General features: G+C 32.5%; 2 protein-coding genes and 1 non-coding gene across 3 annotated transcripts; all 3 read right to left on the reverse strand.

The window, feature by feature from the left end:
- Positions 1-1845: 1845 nt before the first annotated feature.
- TRNAL-UAG (transfer RNA leucine (anticodon UAG)) lies at positions 1846-1925 on the reverse strand. The gene has a single exon. It is a non-coding gene; the product is annotated as a tRNA-Leu (tRNA).
- Positions 1926-15386: 13461 nt separating this feature from the next.
- LOC132034626 (uncharacterized) lies at positions 15387-16681 on the reverse strand. Its single transcript, XM_059425011.1, has 3 exons — positions 16438-16681; positions 15853-15903; positions 15387-15811 (listed from the first exon to the last, which is right to left on the reverse strand). The coding sequence occupies exons 1-3, from the start codon at positions 16679-16681 to the stop codon at positions 15387-15389; spliced, it is 720 nt and encodes a 239-aa protein (XP_059280994.1).
- Positions 16682-17214: 533 nt separating this feature from the next.
- On the reverse strand, positions 17215-17745 carry LOC132034627 (uncharacterized). Its single transcript, XM_059425012.1, has one exon. It carries the CDS (start codon positions 17743-17745, stop codon positions 17215-17217), a length of 531 nt encoding a protein of 176 aa, XP_059280995.1.
- Positions 17746-24304: the final 6559 nt, after the last annotated feature.

Here is a 24304-nt window from a genome sequence, read left to right on the forward strand (position 1 = left end):
TGAGAACACATGAGGAAGAATTCACGATTCATGGATTAAGCTAGTGGTTCCTAATAACCGTAATGGAAGATTAGGAATACAATAACGAATATAGATACAAAATTCATGTTCATAAATACATAAATACGGGCTACCAATATGTTGGGTTTAATGCCCTAGGATTTGAACTTCTTGAATATCAAGAAACGGAGCGTAGGGAAGAACGTAGATATTCCTACACGTGGACAGAAGTACATACTTTAATTGCTCCAAAACTTGAATTAAAGACTTGAATTTTGGAGAAGATTTCCTAAATCTTGATTCTTGAACCTTGAGATGGGTTTTCTTGAAAACCCTAGATTAGGAACAATAATTTCTTGCTTAGATTATTAGAGTATATGATAGAATTGAGTGAGAAGGGTTTGGATTGACTTACCTTGACGTTTTGGATTGTTGCTAGGGCTTGGAATTGTGAATAATGAAATAAAAGAACTCAAGGCTTGAATTTATACAAAAGTGAGGCGGAAATTATACGGACATATTATACGGTCCGTATAAAGTTATATAGTCCGTATAATATGACCATATTTTATCATGGCACAAAACGAACGTCGGGCCGAGGTTTCATGAAGTTCGGACGAGTTATACGGTCCGTATAAAATTATATGGGCCGTATAACCGCTTCGTATAACATGACCAAGGAACGGATCGCTCGTAATCCTTCCGTAGAAATGGCCATAACTTTTTGTACGTATATCCCGAATTGACCCCCATAATATACCGTTGGAAAGGTATTTCAAAGGGCTACAACTTTCATTTAGGAAGTTTTCCCAAATTCTTAATTAATAAAGCGGTTATGGTCGTTGGAAGTAAGACCTTCTATAAACTCACTTGCAAACATGTCCCGTAGAGTGGCTTCCAACTTTGCTTTGCCCAAAGACATTCCTTATGACTTGATTAGTTTTCAAAACACTTCCTATAACCCTCATATTAGTTCCATTATATTATCATCTTATGAGTCAAACCTTCGCCCGAAGCTACGAGGTGTTACATATAGTCTCAATAGCCTCAAAAAATGATTTGAAAATGAATAATTAATGTGAGGGGTAAGATAAGAAGAAGAAAAATTTCTTTCTCTTGATATGTTAACGTGGACAAGTAAAAGTGAAGGGAGAGAGTGGCTTTTATCCCCGTTTTCCTTCTTTGTCAATACTTTACTTATTTTACTCGCCTTTGCATTTTCTGATTATTGTTTCCTTACATTTATAAAATATATTACTTTATATTTTCATTTCGGAATTAAAATTTTAGTGATTTACGATATAACATATATCTTCTAATTTTGATTTCTTTGTAACAATTCTTTTTATCTATAATTGTTAATATAAAAAATTATAATATATATTTTTTTAAGTAATTTAATAATTTTTTTTTATTAGTTTTGCTTTTAAAAAATTCAATATATACATTAATTGACATGGATATCAACATGTCGGTATACATATAAGATATTAAAGAATTTAAAAGAACAAATCTAAAATTAAAATATTAATTTTCCCTCATATTCTTACTAATTTTCTTTTTCATAGTGATGAACAACTTTCATTGTCATGATAATGAGAAAAAAAATCCGATTCTTTCCCCCTCAAAGACTTAATTCCATCATTTGTTTTTACCATTTTTAAATTATAACTAAAGTGATGGTACACAAAATACATTTTTTATATATTGCTATATATAATAACAATTAGAATGTTTTTAAAAGTTATTTTCAAAATATAAACATTAAAGACTAGCTAATTAAAGTGAATAGACATGTTCGGCCCGTGCATTACACGGCTTAAACCTTAAAGAAAACAAAAATAATGACAGCTGTGGGATTTGAACCCACGCCCTTTCGGACCAGAGCCTAAATCTGGCGCCTTAGACCACTCGGCCAAACTGTCATGTTGTTTAACTCAACTCTATTTTTTGACAAGTATCATAACTATTTTTGGGCTAGAATTTTTTTTTTTCCAGAGGGCTAGAATTCAAAGTTAAGATTTTTCTTCCATACAATGTAATTGCTGAAAGGTTTTATTATAATGTAATATGATATTCTTCTCGAAGAATCCGACCATACAAGAAAGCAATAGAACACTGTTTTTGGGGAATGTGACATATATTTGTGATGGGGAAGCAAGGCATCATACATTACCCAAAAGAAAAGAAAAATAGGGTGCAGAAATCCAAATCTAAAACTGAGAACAATTTGGATTAGATTTGACGAATGATTTAAATGAAAAGATATCAAAAATAGCTATTTCCCCTTTGGAAAGAAGCAAATATATGTATAACTGACGTGTAAGGATTTTTTATTCTAAACTATTATTCATATATAATCAAACATAATAATCCTATTAAATTTTTTAGAATTGTTAGAACTTAGAAATTTCACAAACATAAGATAACGATACTTTTATCTGAATCCATGATGATGTCATATGAAATTGCTTCAATCTTTTAGGGTCTGTTTGGAAAGCTACCCATGCAATTGAAATTGAGTGTACTTACACAGTTTTTCATGTTTGTTAGGCCAAGTAATTACATGGTTAGCATGTAATTGGGAGAGGGTAATTACACTCTCCAATTCTTAAGGGAGGTTGAGAGTTGGGTGTAATTACTGAGCTACTTTTTAATTTCTTTTTTTCTTTTATTTTAATTTCTTTTCTATTATTTTAATTATTTTTTATTTTTACATTTTAAATATTTTTTTATTTATCTTTCATTTTCTTTCTTCTCATTCCAACCTTTACTTCTTGTGATTCCATGTAATTGCTCGTATTTTTTTTTAAAAAAAATTTCTTATTTTAATTTCTTCATTTAGGGTAACTACGTTATTATTATAGTTTTTAAAATTACACTTCTTAATATTAGAAAGAATAAGTCATTAACAAACTGACACATAATGGGTGATGTTATTAAAGTACAATTCTGTTGTTGAATGAGGTTATAGACTTATATATGTTTTTACTTTCTTTTGAGTTATATTTACTTAAGTTATGTTTAAACTTATTTTATGTTATGTTGAATTGACATAAAAGTATCATGTTAAACTTTTTTTTTTTTTTTTTGGATTTTGAATTTAGGTTATATTTTCAATTTCAATTTATTTGCTTTAGTAAATATCCACTTGTTGTTGCATGTTGTTCATTTTCCACTTACAATTGATAGATTATTTTTTGTCAAACATTTGAATAATGTTATGATATTATATGTACAAATATTAATCTTTTTGTCAAACATCCAGCCATTGATGTTCTTAGAAATGCGCTTTTAATTTTATAATTAATTAATTTAAAAAATATACATACAATTACTTTTACAATACTATTTACAAATATGTGATTATAAATTAATATATTTTGAAGAAACAATATGTATCTTAAATACCTAGCTTAATATATCATTTATCATATTTGTCAGTAATGACTAGGCTGGGTAATTACTACCCTAGTAATTACACCAATTCCAATTACCAGGTGGCTTTCCAAGCAGACCCTTAAATCTCTTGAGAAGTCTATTTTTCATCCCTTTTCCTTTACTTTTTTTTTTTCTTTCGTTAGAATGGTATCGATGAATACACACTAGTCTTGATTTTAAAGGCAGGGAGAGGACCATCAGTTGAGGAATTAATCTCACTTTTCATTAAAGTGGATTAATGGGGAGTTATAATTACAATTAACTTCCCCTAGTTATATCTAAATTTAAATTTGTCTAAAGACATTTTATTAATCAAATCATTTATAAGTTATATGTACATATGGGTCATGTTTTTACATTCTTCTACTTAGCGCACCTCATAATATTCACTTAATGGTTTAATAAACATTTCAATTATTATGAATTAAATGCTAAATCATTCTTTATTGGAAATGTCATTCATTTTTATTGAATAAGTCAACTAATATAAGTCATCGCGGTCATATATCCCTTTATTTGACATAAATCCTGTTGGGATAAAACGGCCCAAAGATACTCTCAACATGATGTGATATTGTCCAGTTTAATACGGCCCGTACGCCGGTTTTTTCTCCAAAAGGTCTCACATCATTAAGAGATCAAGTCTCTCTTCTTATAAGTAGCTCCTTTTTTCTATACAATGATGACAATGTGATCACTTTGTTCCCAACAATCTCCCCCTCGAACTAAGTTCACATGACTCATTATATAACGTGTCAATGTGCCACCCACATTCGAATACGAAGCCCAAAGGCTGTGTATGCGTCTTCAAAGCTATGGGTAAAGGTTGTAAACCGGCCCATAGACGGGCAAAGGCACTAAGCCGGGCCCCACGCCACACTCCGTCATCTTCATGCTCGTCCCGCCAGACCATTGGCTCTGATACTAATTGTTGGGATAAAACGGCTCAAAGAGCCTCTCAACATGATGTGATATTGTCCGCTTTGGGCTCCGCACCGATTTTCTCCAAAAGGCCCATATCATTAAGAAAAGATTCAACTCCTTATATAGCTCGCTTTTTTTCTTTTCGCCTACTGCATGTGATACTTTTGTTCGCACACCCAACAAATCCTTTCCTGTAATACTACAATACTAATTTATTACTCAATACAACATTTAAAAATATATAACGATTCAACAATAATGCTTATAAGCGAGAACCTCTTGTATTATTTTCATAAAAGTTAAGCGAGAACCTAACAACGGAAGCATATACATAAATAAGTTCAAATTGTCAATTTCATAATCAAGTTAGTCTTTACATAAAATCATTCATTAGAATCAATAATACCCATTCAGTCAACATATTCAATTATTATTTGAGCAGTAATTCTTTCGTAAAAGAAACAATCGATCATATTGGCTTGTTCCTCGTTGGATTTGACATCGGACAAAGATCAGAGATGCAAAGGAAGATCTTAGATGCTTTCTTCAAAGCTTCTCATGCTTTCCTTCGACTTCCTTGATATACTCTGATGATCTCCTAGCCCTGTGGGAGCTTCCTAACTATAATAATGGTAGGATAGAAAAGTTTTGATATTAATTAAAGCCAAAAGCATTTGCTTTGACGACTTAATTGGTTCGTTTGAATTATGAAACAATCTCATTTTATCTACTCTTGGTGTGTTTGTATTGGCCAATTTTCTTGGTTTGGCATGCAACGTCATATTACAGATGTAATAATTTTCTTGCTATTTCATTTTATTTGGCGCCATGTAATTTGAAATGTGACATTAATAGTCAAGGCTTCAAGATGAACTCCATTGGGACTTTGGACTAGTGAAATGGCATATATTTTGGAGTCCAACTAAATAAGGGCCCTAAATAAGATAGACGAAATAAAATGAAAAAACTACTTGGCATAGCTACTTCTAACCCTTGTAATTTATTTATATTTACTAGCTAAAGTGATTTTGTAAAATATCATTGGTAGCTATCAGGGGAGGAGCTAGCCCTTCGGGCGTAGGTTCGGCCTAACCCAGTAGCTTTGGTCCAAATCATATATTTGCCTTAAAAGTTTTGTCCAATATGTATAAATTATTAATTTAGAACCCATTATCTTTAAAGAATTAGAACTCCGAACCCACAAGTTTCAAATCCTGCCTCGCTTCTGGTAGCTATACCAGTAACATACGGTTACTGGTACACATACACTTGTTTTTCATGTGAATTGAAGTATCAAATTCTTAGGGTTTTGAAGAAGAATTCTCAATTTCTCTTTTAATGGCCGACGGAAGAACACCAAACAAGGTTACTCGAGGTATACCCTCTATTGTACAAAATTTCGATTGTCCTTCTTTTGACTTTGGGATTTTTCAACAACAAGATGATGTTGTTGCAGGCTTTATCGAAGGAATGGCAGCTGAGAGGCGTACGAAGCAAATTCATGATCCTTCAAAAATGCAAAGGATGAAAAAACCGAAAATTGCAAAATCTACAAAAGAAATAGACGCTGCAAAAGTTTTAAGAAGGAGAAAAACTAGTGATGGAGCTTCCGGTAGCAAGGCAAAAAAAAGTCGTAGAACCACATGAGAAGTTTGAAGTAGTGATGAAGCAGGTATTTGAATATACGCTTATATGTATTTTAATGTATTTGATTCCCAGTATTTTGTTTGAGTTATATGTATTTTTATTCTGGAGGTTCAATTTATGATAAATATATGAATGCATTTTGCTCTGAATGAACTAGATGCTGAAATACAAATGTATTTGTATTAGTATAATCATTGTTTTTTGTGCAATGATGGTTGAAATATACATGTATATGTACTAATATACATATGTATTTGATTGAATACATATTGTTTGATTGTATTTATATCTACTGCAACTATATACATTTTCTTATACATATGTATTTGACTTTTTGTTTCTACTGCAATGATGACTATATGTTTACCAAAGTAATTGGCCTTTTGATTTTCACTATTTGTTAGTTTAATTTTTGTGTGTGTTTTGACTGATATTCAATTCACATACATATATTTGTTTTGACTGATATTCATATACATATATGTGTTTTGACTGGTTCATTAAGTGTGGCATTGTATTTAGGATGATAAATTCTATGTTGAATATCCTTCCAGTCATGCAACACGCTATGCTTCGTAGATGAACCATAAAATATTTAAAAAATTGAAGGACACACTTTTAGAACGATAGTATTAACTCTTTTCCAAAACTATATTTGGAAAATTCCTCCAGATGCAACATTGTTAAATTCAAGGACAAATATTCAGGTGTTTCATGGTTAGAGAGTTGAAGAAAAGTACTCCTGATGCTTTTGTTATTAATAAAAATGGTTTCGAATTAACATTTACTCTTCGGGATTTTGCAATAATGTCTGGGTTAAAGTGTTATGGTGAAGAAATTGTTTTTAATGTCAATAAGAAATCTAAAACTAGACTTTTGGATGCACACACATATACACATTAATACATATAGTTATATACACCATAAAACTTTTAAACTTACCTTATCGCATGAGACCTCTCGACACGAAAATTGAACCTATTTGAAATTGCATAATTCGCCATCATAGCCTTTACTGTATCTTTGTCCTTGTAGACTTGATCTACAAAAACCTCTTTTTGATTCTTGTGCGAAATAACTAGATTGTTGTCGTTTTTTAATACAACAACTGCCTTACCAAAACTTGATTACACCAAGTCTATCGACTCGACTGTTTTCATGGCTTCATTTGATTTGTGTATCCAAGTTGTAACACCTCGCCTTGAATACAACTTTCACCGGATGCGCAGTTCTCACTGCCCTTCAATTGTAGTAATGCACAATGGATACACACCAAACTGTTTGTTATCTTTCTTCAATTAGACATACACTCTCATGCCCATATCATTGTGTTTTTCCATCGGCATCGGATTACCTTCCACTGTGTATTTGATGTTTATGTTTTTTATGCTAGTACATAACTCCAACTGACTTGCTATTGTTTGTACCAAATCTATATATGATGCAAATTCTTTGAAAATGATAGCATCTATTATGAAATTCACATAACAATTCTCGTTGTTCCAACTACCAGAGTGTCGAATTAATGTTGTTACACTAGACATTTATATATATATATATATATATATATATATATAAAACAAATTCAAGGCGATCGATTAACACTTGAAACATTATCAAATTTTATATGAAATCATTATTGAACAACAACTGGAGAAAATCGACAAGTCAAATGAAAAACAATACAAAACAAACAAATTCAAACCTTAAAAAACAGCTTTTTATCACTGCAGTTCGACAATTTCTAAAACAAATTAAAACTACTACTGAATTTGTTAAGATCTTACAAAAACGTTGCGATCAATAAAATACTAAAATACAATTGAATCTTAAGTGTATTTGAAATATATATCATGTGTTTCGAATTGCCTGTTGAATGAACGTACGCCTGTTTTGCTTTTCCTCTGCAGTTTAGTTTTTGAATTTTGAATTTATGTTACGTAATTTGAAGAAGGAAAGAGGAAGGAGAAACATGTTGAATTATGGAAGCTAAAATCCCAGGAGTGAATTGTGGAAGTTATTATTATGTTTTCGTTTTTTGAACGGATTTCCTCCACATTTAATGCCTATTTTACGGCGCTATGTTTTTTGATACAAAATCTGTATGTATTCGAATATAGTCAAATACACGCGAATACAGGCGTCTGTTGCTACAAAAACTAGCTACGAAATGTAATTTGACAAAAGACAACTATGGATTGAAAGCAAGCATTAAAATGTAGTTATTCCTATAAGTTGCCTCATTAAAATTGGTCTTTTAAGTTAAATTCATGACAGACTTACATAGTCAACCTTAATATGTGTTTCGTATTCCGGAATTTAGAGATTTATCTAAACTTAATATGAACTTTAATATCATAAAAAATCATATGCTCACACATGCTAAGAACATTAATAAAGCACTAAAGTGCGTACTGCGAGGCAAATGACACTCGAATTTAAATATTTTTAATCAATTATCACCTTGCAAACAGAATGAGTGAATGACTAAAAATCCCAAAAGAAAAGAGTTGGAAACGACCATGAAATGTTGGAACAAATTAAATTAAAGTTATATGCACAAATTTAAACGTACCAAAGAGCTCTAACGTCATAACTTACAGCTTACTAGGAATATACTAAGGTTCTGCAATAAGACTGGCATAAATAATTAGGGGGGGGGGGGGGGGTGTCTTTGGAGGGGTTTTGAGTAAGAGGCAAACTTAAAATGCGTTCACTGAGTTTAACTAAATTCATTACTTTTAACTCGAATCACGTATATAGTTATAAACTTTTCTAAAAAGATACCATATATTCCCCTCCGTCTCAAAAAAATTGTCTTAGTTTGACTTGACACGTAATTCAAGAAAATAAATGAAGACTTTTGAAATGTTATTAGGCCCAAAACGTGCCTTAGATATTTGTGTAGGGTCAGAATCATCCTATAAAATTAAATTGTTTCTAAATATAGAAATGTGTCAATCTTTCTGGTACAAACTGATAAGAAAAGTTAGACGATCTTTTTGGGACGGTGGGAGTAAGTTAAAACCAATCACATTCATTCTAAACTCAAATAATTTTAAATTTTGAATTCACTTATGTTGGAGAGAGGACTATTGGTTAAAGGCTTATTGGACCATGATAGGAGGTGTCAAATGGGTGAGTTGGACTGAAATTGAGCAGGTCAAACTGAGCGAAGAAAAAAAGTTACCCCCCCCCCCCCACCCACCCTCTCCCAATTTTACTAAGTTTTAATTTTTTTTTGTTTTGTTCTTTTTATAATTCTTTAAGTACCTTTTATTATTATTATTATTATTATTATTATTATTATTATTATTATTATTATTATTATTATTATTATTATTATTATTATTATTATTATTATATATCAAACAAAAAAGAAGTCCTTTCAAAAGTATTTTGACAAGGTTTCTCATGAGTAAATCTGAACCACATATTAGCTCAATTTTAGATAAGGCTAATTAGGCATCAATTGACTAAATAATAAATTAATAAAAAGGCAGCTCTGAACGGCTTGAGCGAATCATATTTTTATGAGTTAGTTTTATCATCCCTAACCACATAAACAAAAGACAAAGGCCCTAGTTCAAGCTAAGGTTGCCCATAATGTTCATAACGTGTCCTATTACTAATTTGGGACGGTCCAGAACCTAATTCTCGTAATAAGTATTTGTAGTAACAAAGCACATAAAGGAGAAAAGGAGGATTGTTTCTTCAAATATCCTGTCATTTTCCCTTCAATTTGGTTATTCCTATGCCACCAAATAATCCTATCACTGCAATAATTGCTAAAACAAGTTGTTCTGCTTATGTATGAGGAAAATAAAGGTGTGGAATTTAGATAAATGAGTTGGTGTCGAGTACGATTTATCAACTTTTTATAGCAATAGGAATATAATCTATTTTTACATGTCTCTCTCCTTATCTATGTAATTTGATTCGAAAGCAATAAAAACGACAATATACCCTGGCGAAAATGTAAACGGTCATTGTTTTTTGGTTGGGTGCAAGGGGGTCAAGGGATCAAGCTTCTTTAAAGGAACTTTTATGTTGTATAACCGTTCATCAAAATAATAGCTAATAAATATATATTCTTGTATATTAATAGTAATATACAAAAAAGCACGTTTTATACATAAGTAATATATATATATATATATATATATATATATATATATTGATGAGCGATAGTAATTATTTTTGTTCGAGCTGCCAAATGTATTATAAAATTCATTAAAAGCTTAATAAAGGCAAATGGTATATCTTCACTTTCCCCCTTTGTTTAGTCATTTGTGCCTCCTTTAATGTCCTTTCCATTCCCTTTAGTGCCATTTATTCACAATCACATATGATTTTGCACTACACAACTCCAAAAGGAGAAATGTTTTTTTCTTAATGAAGAAGTGTTACTCTGCTGGCGTCCTTGGAACTTTGATTCAACAACTCACCATACATTCATGAGAATGAATATGAGTTTTCATGCCAAAAAAGGTTATACTAATAAAACGTATGTATGTTTAAAAGATCAATATAATAAAACGTATATATGTTTAAAAGATCAATATTTAGTCGTACATTAGAGGACCACTTGTAACATGCTTGGCCTCAAAGGCTAAAGACATGACCACGCAACAATGATATTTGACCATTTTTAGTTAGTGGGCTATTCAAAAAGGAATTCAATGTGATTTACAATATTTATTTACTCCTTTTTCCTCCTTTCGTAAAACCTTTTTCCATAGTTTGTGGGATGAATTTATTTTAGATGGATAAAATCAGGAATTTACTATGTTTTATACAGTGTATAATTATTTATACAATCAAATAATCAAGTTACTTATCATAAAGAGAAAATGGTCAAAACACATCTAAACTACCATTTTTGTGCGAGTTTTATCGAACTATCGTGCGCATACGAGCATTGCTAACTATCACTAACTATTTATCAAAACACATCTCAACTATTCAGGTAGGAAAAAGGAACAACTAATAGTTGAGGTGAGTCTATAAACAGTTGGTGATAGTTCATGTAGAAATTAAAATTCGCACACCTGATCTGATTGTTTAAGTAAGAAACTCACGAAAAAACTGATAATTCAGATATGTTTTTGATCATTAGCCATATTATAAAATAATTAAAAGTAAGTTTGAATAATAAGTATTAACTGGGATTTGACGAAAATATTAAATAACCTGCTATCGTATGTTAAATAATATTAGTAATATAAAAGTTTTTTACATTGTCAGTCACTTCAATTCTAAAATTAGAAGATATATTTTTATATGTTTGAGATATTTGGTTGCAACAGACAGGTGGTATAATATGAATTGTCAGTCAAAGCTAGGCTCATAATTGGACACCGTTCCAACTACAGTAGCAACCATGCATATATATAGTAGTGTACTAGAATATTCTTCTCTTTATACAGCTACAAGTTTGGAAGGAAAGATTTTCTTTGAGGACTGGGAATATTGAAGGAAGAACGTAGTCTTCTTTTTTGGCTAAAAATAATTTAAGATAGTTAAATACATTCTGAATTTTGGCTCAAAGTGATCTAGCTTATTTCATCTGAATTGCTAATGGTCTGATTTTTGACAAATATTAAATATTATCTGTGAATCTGGAATTAAATTTGGGAAGAGATCTCATGATTGCAATAAGATTGAATATAACACGTTCTCAGAACTCAAGCCTCGAGAATAGATTTGCGGTTAGAATAGATAGATAGTTGTCTTGCTCAGTTATTATACATGAATTATTAGTCCATTTTGTTAATTTTAACTCCATAGGCGATTAACTTGAATAGGCGAATATTACGAACTCAAAAAATTCCTACGAGCAAAATCAACCATGTCGACTAATAAATGCAAATAAATCGATTAGTCAATTTAAGTGGATAACTCAACAAGATTCTTAGTTGACCCATAACCATGCAGTATTTTCTTCGTTGATTTTTAACCTTAGCTTGGCTATGTGTGTACGTTTACTTGTTAAACTTTACTTGCTTATTTTTATATTTCTGCAGTAGCATAATTAATCACAAACTTTTGAAAATAACACTTGAATAAATTAAATAAAATTTGTATTAATTTAATTTAGTTAATAGGTGATAGTAAATATATGCGAGGATGATACTCTATTTCATCAATTTATTACTTGTCCATCATGTATACATATCGTGCACATACGTTTGAACCAAGGTTGCAATAAACCATTCAATTGTTGGCTCTCTTGGGATGACAAGCCAGCACTATAAAAGCTCATGCCTAGGAACTTGAAAACAGCAGATATTTTCTTGGAATGACAAATCAAATTATAGAGAAACTTGAAAAAAAATTAAAAACAGACAAAAAATCATAGAACCTTTGTTCCAAATACCAAGAATATTACCTCAAAATCCAAAGAATAAGACCAACTCACTTGGGCCAACTTCAAATCCAAAGCATATGACCAACCCACTAATTAGGCCAACCTTCTTTTGTATCCATAATTTGTTGTATACTAATATTTGATTGATTTAATTGGTTTTAACCTCAACAAGCTTTATAGGTAATTGTTCCTTCGTATAAAGCATTGTTTTGTAACTAGCTGTATTCACTAAAGAGGGGATTAATCAAAATCAAACAGAATCAGAATAAGAAATTTATCCAAGTTGAGAATTAAACCTAACTAGCTTGCTAATTCTAATACTATATATACTATGCACCAAAGTGGTGGTCCTTATTCTAACTAAAGGAAAAAAGTGAAAAGATTGGGAGACCAAAGAATATTTGAATTGAATTCCATAAACTATTAGGAAAAAGCTTTATCATTTGTGCAAGCCTAGAATCAGTGGAAGAACCTGAAATTTAATCAAGAAGATTTAAAAAAAAAAAAAAAGAATATCACAATTGAGCTTATATCTTTTATGAGCTAAAGCAACTTCTAAATTACCTTTACCATTATACTAGAATCTTTCCATTATTTAGGGGATTCAAAAATTTATGTATAAATATAAAAAATCATTTTTACCCCTATTTTCACAATGTAATTTTTTCGATGAAGGGCATTCAATTGAACCTCCTTTGCCTTCACCTAGCTCCGTGTCTGCTTGGCGTAGACTAAATATGTCATAGTCCAAAAGACTAGTCTATTTTAATAAGTTAAGGGCATATTATTTGATGAGAATATACCACATCTTTGACAGACGAGAACCCCGGCCTCCTTATAAGGCTTAGACAATTCTCCTCTCTTTGATCTAGCATTTGGGGTGTGAGTTAGATTCAACATCTAATTTGACATCATTGGTAAACTTTTGTGGGTATAGTTTCTTTATAAAGCGGTCAAAGCTTAAGAAGCTTCGAGTTACATGGTCTAGTGCTCCATGAAATCCATAAATCCTTAAAAGGGAAATTTTACTTTTTATACACTGGTAATATATATATATTCACACAATGACACTACCTTAAAAGTTAGTGGCCAGTTAACTGTCTGTATGCATAAGCTGGTTACATGTATAAATTATCAAGTAACCTATAACAATTAAACTAAATTTCGCCAAAAAAGGTAATTTATTTGAATTAAGTTAAAAGTTTTAGGGGATAATTAACTCCAGGAATAAATTATCTTTTTCTTTTACTCCATCCATCTCAAATTATCTATGGCTTTTTTGGTTTTACACACTCCTTAAGAAATATCAATGAGGAGAGGCATTTGATCTAATTTCCCTTATTTATGTCCAAGTTACAATCTCTCTTCATTAAATGTTTACTCTACTTTTATATCATCTCCATTAATGACAAAATTCTACTAAGAATAAAATGGAAAATAAATAATTAACTATGCCTTAAACTTCTAAAACGATAAATAATTTGAGACAATTATTTTTAGTTATCGTGATAAATGATTTGAGACTGAGGAAGTAATTAATACTTTTTATGAATTATAGGAACCCCTCTCGAGGTGGGGGGTTAAAAGTATAGGTTCACCACTATAAATAGATAGGTGGATTATCGCCAAAAGACAAGGTGGGATAACATGATTCCTTTACGCTTAACTAAAAATTTAAATTTCGAATTCTTAAAATAAAAAATAATCTAGTAGATAATGATTTTTCCTTTTGATGAACCCTACATTGAATTTGAATACGCTAGTGCATACCGATCAGATACCCAACAATAACATATCCAGTGTAATCTCACAAGTAGGGTCTGAGAAAGATAGAGTATATACAAACGGTACCGACTAAATAGTTTTACTAAAAAAAGACCAATTTATCCATTTTCTAGTCTTGAGTGGCAGTGGGGAATCACAGGCCAAGCCATTGAGTTGGAGAATTGTGCAATAAAAGCTGGAGCAGATACAAATGACACTTGACAGAACCTTATGCTGACTTTCCATAACCTCTGGTCTTATTCTTTTCACTACATTTTTTTTTTAATAATACAAGGACAATACTGGCTACAGTTAAAGTATATAAATTGATTTTCGCCAGGTACGAATCCCTCAACAACATAATATTTACTAATTAAACAAAAAGAAGTTAAAAATAATCTTATGAAACCATTGGCATGAGCAGAAAGCAGATGCGAGAAAATTAAAAACAACCGAGATTGAAATAATCTTTTTCCCCCCTACTTATTTGTAAGTATACAAAAACAAAAAAAAAGTAACTGAAGTAAACAATAAACAAAAATTGGTATTACGTACCAAGGGATGTAGTGGATCCATCTATTCTAAAATAAAAATCATGCATTTGAGCTCTGAGCATGCAAACTTGTCTAGTAGGGAGAATCTTAAATGGGTCCTATACATAGAGACTGTTCTATGGTTTGAACTTGATGGGTTTGAGTTTGAGTTTCTATCACAACATATGATTTGCTAGTTTAGAAATCTATTATATGTGAACAAAAGCAGCTAAATTTGGATCAACCTGTAATATATACATGAAACATATACACTATACGTGTCTCCCCTGCCCACACAATACATATCTAGCTTAGTCAAATCAGTAAATTTTGAATATCAAATAGTTAAGCAAAAGAAAAAAGGAAAGAAACTAGAGGATCATCGGAAGTGACTTTTTGTATAATACATATATGTTTTTATTTTATATTGTTGTCTTCCTACATTTGGTTACATGTAGTGCTATCTATTCGATTCGCTATTACAACAACAACAGCATACAGAGGCGGATCCAGGATTTGAAGTTTCCGGGTGCCATGCGCCATTCAATCAATTTAGGCTTCGGGTCGGATAAGGATTATTCATTTTTCGGGCTTTGGTTCGGGTTATTCGTCTTTTCCGATGAAACATTTGTTTATAGCACTATATAGAAGAGAAAAGCATAAAAGTTCCACTAATATTACTAATATCATAAATATCCATCATTCATTTACAATTGTCCTCGACGAGGTTTCATCTTCTGAAAATGATCAATGATGACATCATTACTTACATTTGTAAATACATCACGCTCTATGTAACATATTAAACAATCATTCAAAATTTGATCACCAATGCTATTCCGCGTGACTTCATTTTTGATCCGCTTCATGGATGAGAATGCTCTCTCCACAGTTGCGGTTGCAACAGGTAAGATCAGAGTTAACTTCACAAGTAAATAAACAAGTGAATAAGTATCCACAAGATTTGCCTCAACCAATGCTTTTGCCAAATCACGAATTCCTTGCAAGTTGGAGAACTTGGGATTACCACTTCGCATATGAAATATGAAAGTATCAAGTTGGTAACTCAAATCTCGAATTCGTACTTCATCAAACTCATCTGGATAACACTTTGCTAAAGTCATGATTCTACCTTTATCAAAATTAGCAAAGAATTGATTGGATTCAAGCTACCCATCCCAAGAAGCAAATCACTACTCGCTACATCAAAACGATCATTAAGCTCTGAAGTTGCACATCAATCACGGCACAAAAGATTTCAATACGCAAGTGGTGTGAATAACAAACACCGAAGACTTACGCTTTGACATTCCTGTGAAAATAAGACTCATCTAACTTGGGAATCAAAATATCATGTTCATCACAAAACGAGGAAACATCATCCAACAAAGGCTTCCATCCAGCTCCTCATATCTTGCAATCTTTCTTTTTGCAATCTCGAAGAAACTCCACCGCATTGATAATATCTTGATCCTTTTTTTGTAAAATCTTGCTCAACTCATTTGACATTGCCAACACTTTCAACATCAAGTGAAGCATAAAAACAAATTTGAATGTTTTAATCTCAATCAAAAGATATTTTGCTTGATTTCTATCACTTCGAGGTGGAACCTTCATGTTTAATCACTTCAAGCACATGAACAATAGTTGAGAAAATAACAATAAAGTTATCTAATATTTTGAAATGCGATCCCCAACAGTATCACCTGGTCTTTGAAGTCCGTGCGTTTGATTTAGTCCTCGTCCGATGAACTTCACCTGATTCAAGTAAGCGCTCCAACTTTTCAGCTTGATGATGACGAATTAAATCTCTACGCTTAAAAGATCCTCCAACAACATTCAACACATTAGTAACATGATCAAAGAAGTCTTCAACATCCCCATGTTTTTTAGCAATAGCTACAAGTGTTAATTGCAATTGATGAGCAAAACAATGAATGTAATATGCCGATGGACTATCTTTCATAATCAAAGTTTTGAGACCATTTATCTCTCCTCTCATATTACTAGCTCCGTCATAACCTTGTCCACGTATTTAGATGGACTTAGTGAGTGATTGAAAGCAAAGAGTAGATTTCTTTTCTTTAATGAGCATGCCGATGTATCACTAACATGGACTAGACCGATAAATCGTTCTACCACCCACCATTCTTATCAACATACCGCAACACGAGAGCCATTTGCTCTTTTGCGTGAGATATCTTTGGACTCATCCACTAATATACCAAAGTAATCTCCATTCAAGTCTCCAATTATAGCTTTCACCGTTTCTTTTGCACAAGCATTGACAATGTCTTTTGGATCATAGGACAAGTCAAAGTATCATTTTGTGGAGCATTTTCTAGTATCACTTTTCCCACATCCCAGATGTTTGTCCCCGTGCCATCGTAAAAATCCTAGAAAGAAGCCTTGATTTATTGAAGATTCACTTTCGCTCATGACTCCTCGAAAAGGCAAAACTCCATGATGCAAAAGAAGTCTTTTGCCACATCAATTGAGGCTTCCAAACGCATTCTATAATCACTTTTTTCCTTTCTAATGCTTTTCAAGAACAACTTGAATTGATTGATCATGATTTGACAAATCTAGCATCTTCTTGAAACATTTATCATGGACGCTATTAACCTCACCAACATGCAAAGGAAATCTTTCAAGAGCCCTATTCCAACTCCTAAAACCATTTTTTGTATAAAACTCAGCCGCACTTCCATGTACAAATTCATTTTTGAACAAATAACAACATAGGCAATATGCGGCATCTGTCTTCATGCTATACTCCATCCATTTAGAATGTGGACCTTTGTACCAATTTGAAACAAATTGACGACCTCTATTTCCTATTTGAGTTGAAGGAAATTTTTTAAGCAAAGGTTGACAAGGCCCTGTTTGAATATAATGTCTCCTCACTTCATCTCGAATTCGAGGGTTATATTCGGCAATGGGTACCCTTTCTCCTGGATCGGCTTCAAGCGACCCTAAATTGAGCTCATTTATAAGTTGAGAACTGTTGGCATCCGTACTAGAACTTGGTTGAGAACAATTGAATTTTGTGAGAAACTTATCCATCGCAATTCACAAAATCGAGCACTTCCTACAAAATAAAATTTATATTCAACTCACGCTATGAAGCAATTAAGCCGTAAGTAAATTTTCTCTGTAAACATGAAGGAATCACTTAAGTGCTAATTTTGTATTTCTATTTGCACAAAGTTTTAACAAGATATATATCAGATGTAACTCATTACAAAATCCAAAATGGATAAAAAGTACTTTATGAACCTAAAACTCAAAGCAAGCCTTGATGGTTGATATCACTGATTCAATGTCACATTCAAATAAATGCATATTAGTTTCCTTCAAGTCCATTTGCACACAAATCCCATTTTCACATCTCACACCATAAATCTTCTTTTAATGTTTATTTCTTTCAAATTTCCAATAGACAAAAAACAAGTAAATAACTAAAAGAAACAAAGAAGAGAGACAAACGTAAACATACAACAATGGAATTTGGAGAAGTGCTGTTGTCGATTTTGGAGATGAAGGTTCTTGGCAATGGAATTGGAAGGTTGCCGTACCGATTTTGATTTGGAAAGGGGAACCCAAGAACTAGGTTTATGTTTCTTGATTTGATGAGAGAGAAGAAGTTATGCTGTAAAGTTTATATACCTAAACAAAAAAGTAGTACTAACTGAAATAAAAAAGCTAAAAAGTAGTAACTAAATTACTAATAATTGAAACTAAGTCAACACAAATTATTAAAAAGAAAAAGAAAGAGATTAGAATAGAACGTGGCTGCTTGCTGATTAGAATAAGAGGATTTGTACCTCACGTGGTGCTTGCCGTGTCGTTTCTATATTTAATTTTTTTTTCTAAAAAAAAAATTGTGTAGTTACAAGGGTTCGATCCCGCGTATTGAAGGGCGACGTACGGCCCATTCACCATCGGCACTACGGCATGCCTTTGTCATCGTGGTGCCACTTTAATATTTATCTATACATTATGTATATATACCTATATATATGTACTTGTTTCGTCCGAAGCTTGCGCGGCGTGGCATCCCCACGCCACTGAGTAGATCCGCCCCTGACAGCATACCCAGTGTAATCCCACCAGGTGAAGTCTGGGAAGGATAGAGTGTACGCAGACCTTACCCTTACCTTTTGAGGGGTACGGAGACTGTTTTTGAATTCCAATAGATCCCCAGCTCAAGGAGAGATGAATACGCATCAATAATAATAAACAATAACAATAAGCAGTAATAGCAGCAAGATAATAGGATGACACAGTAAAAGAAATAATAAGATAGTGCTAGAGATAAGAACAAGCAATCTAAAGCAGAATAGAATAAGAGATATGCGAATGCTAGAATAAAAATATAGGAAAATGACGGAAATAATACTGGACGAGTAAGAAAGAAAGGTACTACTAATCCTACTACTAGCCTTCTACCCAAATCCTCGACCTCCATACCTTCCTATCTAGGGTCATGTCCTCGGTAGGCTGAAGACTAGTCATATCCTGCCTGATCACCTCTCCCCAATACTTCTTCGGCCTTCATCTACCTCTCTTCCAACCTTCCCTTGCCAGCCTCTCACACCTCCTCACTGGCGCATCTATGCCTCTCATCTGAACATGTCCGAACCATCTTAGTCTCGCCTCTCTCATCTTGTCTGCTACAGAGGCCACCCTTACCTTGTCAAGAATTCTTCATTTTTGACCATATGTCACGCCTCAAACCATGGCCTGGGCGTAACAAGGCACCCGGTGCCTTGCTGCATGTGACCGAGCGAACCACATGGATTGCTGAATCAACATGGGACACTACTGATGTGGAATATAAGTTAATCATGAAAGTCTGAATAAGGATGAGATTTTGTAACCATAAGTCTGAAAATAACGTTTTAAACAAAAGTATGTAAATCATGATAATGTAGTCTGTTATACCCCATTTTAACCGGGTTGAAGCGGAGTACAACATATTGGTGATTCCTAATTATTTAACTTAAGGAGTCGCCACCTAATTTATTTTAATGGTGAATTAGGATTATTAACTAAATATTGTTAAACTAAACTCTACTTTTTAAGGTCTTACGAACCTAATAAGTTCTAGGTAAGGGTCCTAAATATCCTAACGGGAAGGTCTTAGGCATCCATTAGGGTCCGCTAAATACGGTTACCGACCAAACTTAGGTTAATATAAGAGATTGTATGAAGTACAATAAATTCGTATCTTATAAATAATTTAGGAGAAGGTATTTCATAAAGTATATAAGTAATTAAAATAGAGAACTTTGCAAATAAATAACATAATGTGTTCCTAGACTTAAATAAAGAAATAACTATTTTCAAAAGGACTGAAAATCATTTTTTTTATATATAAATCAAACATCTTAGTGTCATTTGTTTTCAAATAAAAGTGCTTCCACAACACCTTGTATGAATTAGGAAATTGCACCTAAATTAATCGCTTTTTCTAAAAGAAAATTTAATAGTTTTGAGTGAGAATTACGTTATATGAATACGTTAATGATGAAAAACTGAGTTTATTCTAAAATATGATATACAAAAGGACATAAGTTTTTTACAAAAATTGCTTCAGTTGATTAATTTTTTTTTGGACTTGACAAAACGGAACTGCCTCTCTATATTAATTGGATATATAAAAATAGACTTCAACCCATACTTGTTTAACAATTGAAACCTCACGAGAGACTTTTCGCCATAAAGAGAATTTAGCGAAGTGTTATACATACTTAGAGTCTAATAAAATAAAATAAAAAAAGGTTATAGGTATTAGACGGGACTTTAAAATAGTAGTTAACCACTAATTTCCCCTTTATAAACTACCCTTTCTAAGTTAAAATGTTATTCTAGGCCATATTCTCCTAAGAGAATAACATTATCCAGGACATAACCAAACAAATAAAACAATAAGATTATATGAATGATAAACACTACGACGGCACTAACTCCCTCACTCTCATTTCATGCTTGGATTGAAGAGAGTGAAGGCAGTGACTGATGAGAGATGAGGGAAGGTGCAAGGACATTTCATCTCGCCCCTTTTCGGTTTTCCTTTTGTTTGGAAGTATACAGAGAGTGAGAAAGATGCTAGGAATTGTGAGTGCGAATCTTGGAGCTCAGCGGCAGCCATGTCAAGTCTCAAATTTTGAGACTCTTTGTTGCTCCGGATGTATTACATGAAAGAAAAAAAAGAGAGTGACGATTAGTATTTGAAGGAAGATATAACATTCTACCTTGTGTATACCGCGTATACTATTTAATATACTATGCAGACAATCAATCAATCGAGAGAAAAGCAGCAAATAAATCACGCTAGGGTGTTCAATATTTACAAACTTCACACAAACAGCAGCAAAACAGAACTGAAACGAAGCCGATAACCAATGTAGCAGAATTGCAACGAGCATAACAGAACCAAGCAGAACTGAAGCACTTTAGGTCGAAACTAGGTGACAAAATCAACCCGGAGGAGGGGAAACTCAGAATATAAACACACGTAATCCTGCACTTTAATCTTGCTCATTTTATTTGCCCCTTTCTAACAGTATAACAACATGACGATAAGGATTCAAGCGATAAATAACCTAAAGGGAAGTCTTAAGCATACTGAACCATACTCCAGAATTTAAACATTTTATTGACACCCCTATAGGCATATACTGTTTATCAAATGGACCGCAACAAACAGCATCCTCGAATAGTGAGAAGGTTAAACTCGAAACTTCCTTTTCACAAGCTTGAACCCAATATGTACATCTAGGATTGCCGAATGTGTCCAAATGATATTCCAACCTCCTAATCTAAACTCTGAATTTTCTTAAACATTTTCTAGTTCTTGAGCTAATCAAGTTGATTTCTAAAAAAAATTACATAACTAGTACTGCTATATTTCCCACTCCCCAAACTAATTTAAACCAAGCAAAGGCACTGGCCAGATGAGCCCCTTAACCATATGAGAAAGATGAACAGGACAAGAATCTTCTAAATGACTAAATCAGTGACCTCATTAAAGCCAAACAGGACTTTTAAGAGAACCAAATCAGACACCAGCATTCAAGACTAACCAAGACCAGAAGGTGAGGTGGGATTTAGAGTTATTTTGCTACTATTTTAATCATACAGGCAGCAACTAACTGAAAAAGGAAGAAGATCTCAACATGACATTCATGGTATTCTTTGTCAGCATACTTGAGGGTGTAAGAGCAAAGATTTCAGCATTTTAACTATCAATCTATGTATTTCAACCAGTAAGATAACAACCAAAGCAGGGAGGATGCCAGTAAGGAAGTCACTCAAAAGGGGATAGTTTTAAAGTTACCGAAAATATTTTAGACTCAATAGAATTTATCAGTGATTGCCAATGAATGCAATGGACAGAAAACTTTCAAACAGGATAATGCTTAAACTAAGACAACTTCAATTACTCTAAGAGAAGAGTGACAAATCATCCTAGGAATTAGCATTGTCTTTAAGCACATAAACAAGCACCAGTTCAGGTAGCATTACAGATTTGAAGCTGAATTTCAAGAGAAGAAATGATTATCAACTCCTTGTTCTTCCTTATTTTTTAGAAAACCAAAAGAGAGCCTATTCAAATCATCCCTTACTAACAAAACAATGAGCATACATTATTCCCTGAAACCTTTCTATCTTTTTGACAAGCAACTTACTCATTTGAAATCAAACTGCACTAAAAAGGGTTTAGATAGTATAACTGGATTTTAATACACATTCTTTGGCTAAATTTTGAACTAAAAAAAAAACAGGTTTGGTTCAACAACAACTATTTAATACTCATGTCAGTCCTCTTCCAGAGTTCCAGCACACAATTTAGGAGCATAATACCAATCTAAAGGGACCTAAACAAAGCCAGAAATAGAAAATAAACACTCAACATAGAATAAGACATGGCAGTAATACAGGCATGCATTTTGACAGTAAAGGGGTTAACAGATTCGAGGACTGACCCATGTTACCATTTTGAACACCAGGGAATAATCCCAAACTAGTATCACAACATACATTTGCAGGTGCGCACACTAACACAGAACAGTTTAATTTTAAACAACCAACATAACATTCATAATGATAAGCTTTCTTGGCTTTTAAACAAACAGCAATAACTGATATGATGTTATTTATTCTGACGATAAAACTTAGACTATCATTCAGACTTAGAATAAGCAGAAAACTAACTTATCATGCTTTATAACCAAAAGTATCGTATACCTAAATAAAGCAGACCTTAATTATAAGCATACCAATAGGTTAAAACCAAACATTATTAACACAATCATCCACACACGAATTTATATGAACATATCAATACTATTAAAACGGAAACCACACTAAACTAAGTTAAGACACGAACATATAAACACTGTTAGCTGAAACTAAACTAACTAACATAAACATACAGAGATACTACTGCGCTACAAAACTGAAATTAAATCCACTAAAACAACAAAACATACATGAACACATTAGTGCTATTAAACTACTAAAATTGAAATTAAACTAGCTAAAAGGAGGATTATTTACCTCTTTCGAGTGCAGCGAACTGGGGCAGGGTCTTAGATCTATACTCGACGAACCCGAATCCGCTTGAATTAACCAAGTTTCAAACCAGAAAAATGAGAATAGAGTAATTTCTTGACTATATTTTTTTACTCTTTTTTTTTAGAGATCAGATTGTCGCCGTTCAACCCATGCCCTAAAATGGTCTCAAACTTTGGTATTTATAGAATAGGATTAGAGTTTTTCGGATTTCAAACTTTTTGGCTCCAAAACGAAGAAATCAAGAGCCGTTTGAAGTCAAATTCGATCTCTGTGTGATTTTTCTCAGAGATTTGAAAAGTATTTTTGTTTTCTTGCGTTCATGACAGAGGGGCTTCTGTTTAAAGCAAGAAAAATACACGAAAATGGAGGAGCAAATCTGTATCTATAGAAAGGAAGGTCGGAGCTTACTGATAATGGAAATGGGGGAAGAAGACGAGAATGGCGTGGCTGCATATGAGCTGAAGAAAACCAAACGACTAAATTAAAGTGGAACGGGTCGTAGCTAGTTGGGCTCAACCTGGAGAAAAAAAACGTGGGTTGGTTTTTTTTTTTTTTTTTGTTGCAATGGCTAATTTGGGTCCAGAAAAGAATTAAGATGAAAGCCACTTTTTATTCAATCACAATATTACCGCGTGCTAAAATATTACTAAATAAATTGTATTTATTAGCACTCAAATAAAATTACATGATATCATAATAGTTGTGCGATAACATTTGTAAAGTCTGAAAGTAATTAATAAAATAAATGCGATGCATTTTTGCGTAATAGGAAAGTTAAAAGTGATCATGACAATCATAATATTAAACGAGGGCAGTATGATGAAAACAACAATAATAATAATAATAATAATAATAATAATAATAATAATAATAATAATAATAATAATGATGATAATGAATAATAATAATAATAATAATAATAGTAATAATAAATATAATAATAATAATAATACTAATAACGATAATAGGCGATGACTGTTAGTTGGACAGTGGAAAACGACCATATTAGTAGAAAGCAAGTAATTGTGGTAAAGTATAC

This window comes from Lycium ferocissimum, chromosome 10, assembly GCF_029784015.1.
Source record: "Lycium ferocissimum isolate CSIRO_LF1 chromosome 10, AGI_CSIRO_Lferr_CH_V1, whole genome shotgun sequence".
Taxonomy (NCBI): domain Eukaryota; kingdom Viridiplantae; phylum Streptophyta; class Magnoliopsida; order Solanales; family Solanaceae; genus Lycium; species Lycium ferocissimum.